This window comes from Priapulus caudatus, unplaced genomic scaffold (assembly GCF_000485595.1).
Source record: "Priapulus caudatus unplaced genomic scaffold, Priapulus_caudatus-5.0.1 Scaffold49, whole genome shotgun sequence".
NCBI lineage: Eukaryota > Metazoa > Priapulida > Priapulimorpha > Priapulimorphida > Priapulidae > Priapulus > Priapulus caudatus.
In genome coordinates, this window is record NW_014577110.1 from 168,106 (window position 1) to 173,462 (window position 5,357).

General features: G+C 50.2%; 1 protein-coding gene across 1 annotated transcript in view; it reads left to right on the forward strand.

Annotated features, from left to right (window-relative positions):
• Positions 1-5,357, forward strand: part of LOC106820817 (myosin phosphatase Rho-interacting protein-like) — a 107,752-nt gene that overhangs the window by 84,847 nt on the left and 17,548 nt on the right. The window contains exon 9 of the mRNA XM_014825388.1: positions 904-957. Coding sequence (XP_014680874.1) covers positions 904-957 — 54 coding nt within the window. The remainder of the gene's footprint in view (positions 1-903; positions 958-5,357) is intronic.

Here is a 5,357-nt window from a genome sequence, read left to right on the forward strand (position 1 = left end):
CATCTGATTCTGTGACGTAAGTGATTCTAGACTGGTAACCACGTCTTTATTAGTAACACTCGGGCTAAAAGACTTTGCTATGAGTGAGTGACCGGCAAGTTAGGAAAGGGTGCAGTGAGTGACCAGCAGGCTAATGAAGGCTGCAGTGAGTGACCAGCAGGCTAGTAAAGGGTGCAGTGAGTGACCATCAGGCTAGGAGAGGCTGCAGTGAGTGACCAGCAGGCTAATGAAGGCTGCAGTGAGTGACCAGCAGGCTAGTAAAGGCTGCAGTGAGTGACCATCAGGCTAGGAGAGGGTGCAGTGAGTGACCAGCAGGCTAGGAGAGGGTGCAGTGAGTGACCAGCAGGCTAGTACAGGCTGCAGTGAGTGACCAGCAGGCTAATGAAGGGTCCATCCACGTACCGTACATACAGACGTCGCTGGTTGCACTGTATGACGTGACCGGCGGATGTGTTTCGCAGCTGCTTGATGATGAGCAAGCCGCTTTGTTTCTCAGAGATTAGCTTTAGCAGCCGAGCATATAATTTTCTCTTGTTAATTGTGTGACTAGCGAACACTGTACGCGCGCACGCTTACACGCACTCATACGCGCAAACATGCACGTACGCTCGCGCGTACGATGTGTTGTTGTTGTTCTTTACAAATTTCTGCTCAGATATTTTTTCCTCGACTGGCACCGTATGGCACGCTATCTTGCCGTGGCGGCAGAGAGTGTGAATGTCTTTGTGCTGTTAGTGTGCGTGCTAAGATACTAAGGATCTAGATCTCATATCGCAAATACCGAGTCGGGCTGATTACTTGCGCGTGGCTTGATGTGAAAGCTAACGGCAGACGCTACCCGTATTTTTCTCTGCAGTGATTTACTTATATCTAATTAATGCGGTCGTTGTCGGTCATTTTCAGGATCCAGCTTACATCAAGAAGGGTTGGCTGTTAAAGGAAGATTCCCCAGACAAGGTAAAAGGATTCAATCGCTCTAGTTCTAGTGAATTCACTTCTCCTCCTGTCTAGTTTTAGTGACCTTACTCACACACGCCCCACCTCCATAGTTCTAGCGAACCAATGCCCTCTCGCCCCTTCTAGTTCCGAGGAACTCACTAGCTCGCGTTGTCGCACTCATTACTAGCTAGCACGGTTGCATACTCAGTCCGTGTTGGTTGTTGGTGGTCTATTCTCCCCGCACTGGACGTTGTCCCTGCATGTAACACACTACTGATAGTTGATAGCTACACCCATCCTACGTGTTACTGATCTCATTCCTGATAGATCATCCATGCCAAGTGATACTTAACCTTATCCCTCATCAGTTGCTGCTAGCCTTTCTCGCCACTCTCCCATTACGTTACTGCTATGCAATGACACGCCCCGTTATTCTCAATCCTTTTCTACTTCCACTGCAGCACGCATCGTGTCTCTCCCGATGCACTCAGTCGAGGCGAGTCTGAAAGCTCGTTGCTGAAATGCCCACGCAGACGCGGCGCGAGCCGAAGTTGGCAAAATATGAAAAAAATCGATAAAAATTATTCGCAGTTCGCAGCGGGGGTGATGGACGCACTGTTCTTGCGCACAGCCTCGGTGGACGGCGAACCCCGGCGCGCACTGTGTGATGTGACGCGAGTACGGTGTCTTTGCAACCGGGCAACATTTCCATTCACACGGAGAGTTGGGGGGCGGGGTGGATGGGAAGGGAGATGATAAATCATAAACGTAGAGAGGGGGAGAGGAGAGTAGTAGGGAGGGAGAGAGAGCGAGAGATCTATTCGCGAGCTGGCACCGGGCAGGCCCCCTCTGAGACGTCGCGAATGCAGCGAATAATGCCGGCTACAATTGCGTTTACATTGGTCGTTAAGCGCCGACGAGCCCTCGAGAGAGAGAGTCGGTCTACTGTCGCTCCACTCCTCCGTGCATCGTCGCCACGCGATTGCGCACGAATCGATGTCGGCGCGAATGTTTACCGCTGAGTGCCGCCGACGACAATGATGCCAACGACGACGATGATGATGCCAACGACGACGATGATGATGCCGACGACGACGACGACGACGATAGCGACGACGCTGCCGACGATGATGCCAACAATGGCGAAGACGACGATGATGATGCCAACGACGACGACGACGACGATGATGCCAACGACGACGAAGACGATGATGCCGACGACGACGACGACGACGATGATGCCAACGATGACCACGACGACGATGATGCCAACGACGACCACGACGACGATAGCGACGACGCTTCTGACGATGATGCCAACGACGGCGAGGACGACGATGATGATGCCAACGACGACGACGACGATGATGCCAACGACGACGACAATGACGATGATGCCAACGACGACAACGACGACGACAGCGACGACGTCATGTGTGTCTCATGAGGCCCTACATGAGTGCCTCTACATGTGTCTCATGAGGCCCTACATGAGTGCCTCTACATGTGTCTCATGAGGCCCTACATGAGGCCCTACATGAGGCTGTAACGAAGCGGTGATGTTACCCGTTTCATTGGTGTAGTGATTTGTTGTAGAGATGAAGAAGGGAAACTCCAAAGTCCAAGCAGTTGTGTTTAGCAAATAGTATTATTGTTTCTCAAAAGTCGCACCCCCGTGCATGCGCACAGAGGCACGCATCCGCGTGACCCGCACACTCTCGTCCGTCCTCTTTCAACCAAGAACTATTGATACGTTTCTAGCTGACAAAGAAATCAATCGCGCGTGCGGACAACCACATCCGCTGCACACATGCACACATGCACAACAACTGACTCTCAATCGTTTCTCGTCTCCATCATCCATACTACATTAAACGCGCTGCCGCCGACTTCCCATTATGCAACCACCGTCGCGACATTTCTAATCACCCAACTACTATTTCTAACATCTGCAAACCACACTTTACAAGGCCCTCATGTGCCTCTACATGTGCCTCATGAGGCCCTACATGAGGCCCTACATGAGTGCCCTACATAATGCCCTCACGTGCCCCTACATGTGCCTCATGAGGCCCTACATGTGCCTCATGTGCCCCTACATGTGCCTCATGTGCCCTACATGATGCCCTCATGTGCCCTTACATATGCCTCATGAGGCCCTACATGAGTGCCCTACATGATGCCCTCATGTGCCCTTACATGTGCCTCATGAAGCCCTACATGTGCCTCATGAGGCCCTACATGTGCCTCATGTGCCCCTACATGTTCCTCATGAGGCATTACATGAGTGCCCTACATGATGCCCTCATGTGCCCTTACATGTGCCTCATGTGCCCCTACATGTGCCTCATGTGCCCTTACATGTGCCTCATGTGCCCCTACATGTGCCTCATGAGGCACTACATTAGGCACTATATGAGTGTCTGATGAACGCTGGCGCCATGACGATAAGTACAGCGGACGAGGGATTCACACGGCCATCGCTGTCTATAACCCACAAGTCCCCCTGCTGCCGACTGTGCCGTGGATGCTGGCTGCCTCTGACAATCAAGCAGTTCGTCACCGCTGCGGTCCTGAGCGTGGGTGTCGTCACGTCCAGAAATTATTCAGTCCTTGCGTCTGCGCGGGTGCTTTCCTACGTCAGCAACGCTGTCTCCGTGACTACGGGGATGCCGGCCTCCGTCAGCAATGCTGTCCCTGCGTCTGCCTCAGTGCATACGTCAGTAATTCTGTCGCTGTGTGTGTGTGCGTGAGTGCCCATCTACGTCAACAATGCTGTCCATGACCGTGCCACTGATCTTTATATACTAACAGTATATTGAGTTATATGCAGAGTTATATATATATATATAGTTATATATATAGCAGTTATATACAGAGATATATAGAGATACGTAGAGTGTATAATTGTCTCCCCCGCGACGAAGTCGGCGGAGATACTATGGTTTGATGTCTCCCCAGCCGCCGCCGCCGCCGCCGCTCAGTCCGCCGCAGAGAATTTTCCTTCCGCTCTATAACTCGACCCCTAATTGACCTAGCGCTACCAAACTTGGTATACTTACACATCTTGGGGAGAAGGTGAGCAGCGTACCAAAACCAGGTCACTGCGACCTTACTATTTGACCTTTACTTTCACTTTGACCTTCATCATATTTCCCTTCCGCTCTATAATTCGGCCCCTAATTGACCTAGCGCGACCAAACTTCGTATACTTACACATCTTGGGGAGAACACGGGGGATACATGTGGTTGGCGACAACTGCCCTTTCTAGTTAGTATTATGGAGATCAGTGGCGAGTGCCTATCTACGTCAACAATGCTACGCGTGCGTACGTCAGCAGTGCTGTGCGTGCGTGGGTGCGCGCCCACACACTCCATTACCAATGGGCCTGCTCGTACAGAAAATTGCCCTGTCGTGCATGGCTGTGTATTATCACATGTTACCATAAAATCACTGTTCACTCGGCTGGCTGACGAGTATTACCTGCGGATATATCAGCATAATATATAGGACTAAGCATATATCATAGATCAGGGTTATATGGAATAATTTAGTCTTCTTGAGATAGTGGGGGAGCAGCAGCAGTAGAGTGATAGGCAAGGCATTCTGTGTGTCTGTGTCCCCGAAGATAGTACTGTGACGATTGTCTGTGATTTTTGAAAGGGACTGGTTTCCAAAACGAGCAATTATGACGTAGTGACTAACTTTAATTAAAGCATTACGTCATGATGATTGATGTATTTTAAAATGTTTGGCTCGAGTTTGAATATTTTCTTTTAAATACGCCAATAACGCTGATTTGTTTCGATCTTTGCTAAACATTCACACGGTCATTTCCGAATGACCAAATATATACCTACCAAACGAATGTAAATAGTGTAACGGGTTATATTATGCCCAGGAACATCTGGCCGGTGTTCATACTGCCAGAAATTGTGAATGTTTCCTGCGTCAAACGATAGTTCGCAGGCACATTGCGGAAAGACTGAGAGAATAAGCTATGTGGTCGCAATTGAGCGTGAGCTTCATCATTCAGTGTTTAATTTGAACCTTCGCCATATATAGCAACATATTATAGCAGCATAGCAACATATAGCAAACATATGTATATAGCAAGTTATAGCAACATATTATGGCAGCATATTATAGGGAAGCGTATAAATATAGCTGAAGCGACAACGACACGTGCGTGCGGTTGTAGTAACGACAGGATGTTCGCGTCGGGTCGCCAGACATGATTCTAGGAAAATATCTGTTTTCGAACGTCGTGTCCGTGTGAAGGTGTGTGACTGTGTGTGTGTGTGTGTGTGTGTGTGTGTGTGTGTGTGTGTGTGTGTGTGTGTGTGTGTGTGTGTGTGTGTGCGCGCGCGTCGTGCGTGCGTGCGTGCGTGCGTGCGTGCGTGCGCGCGCGCGTCGT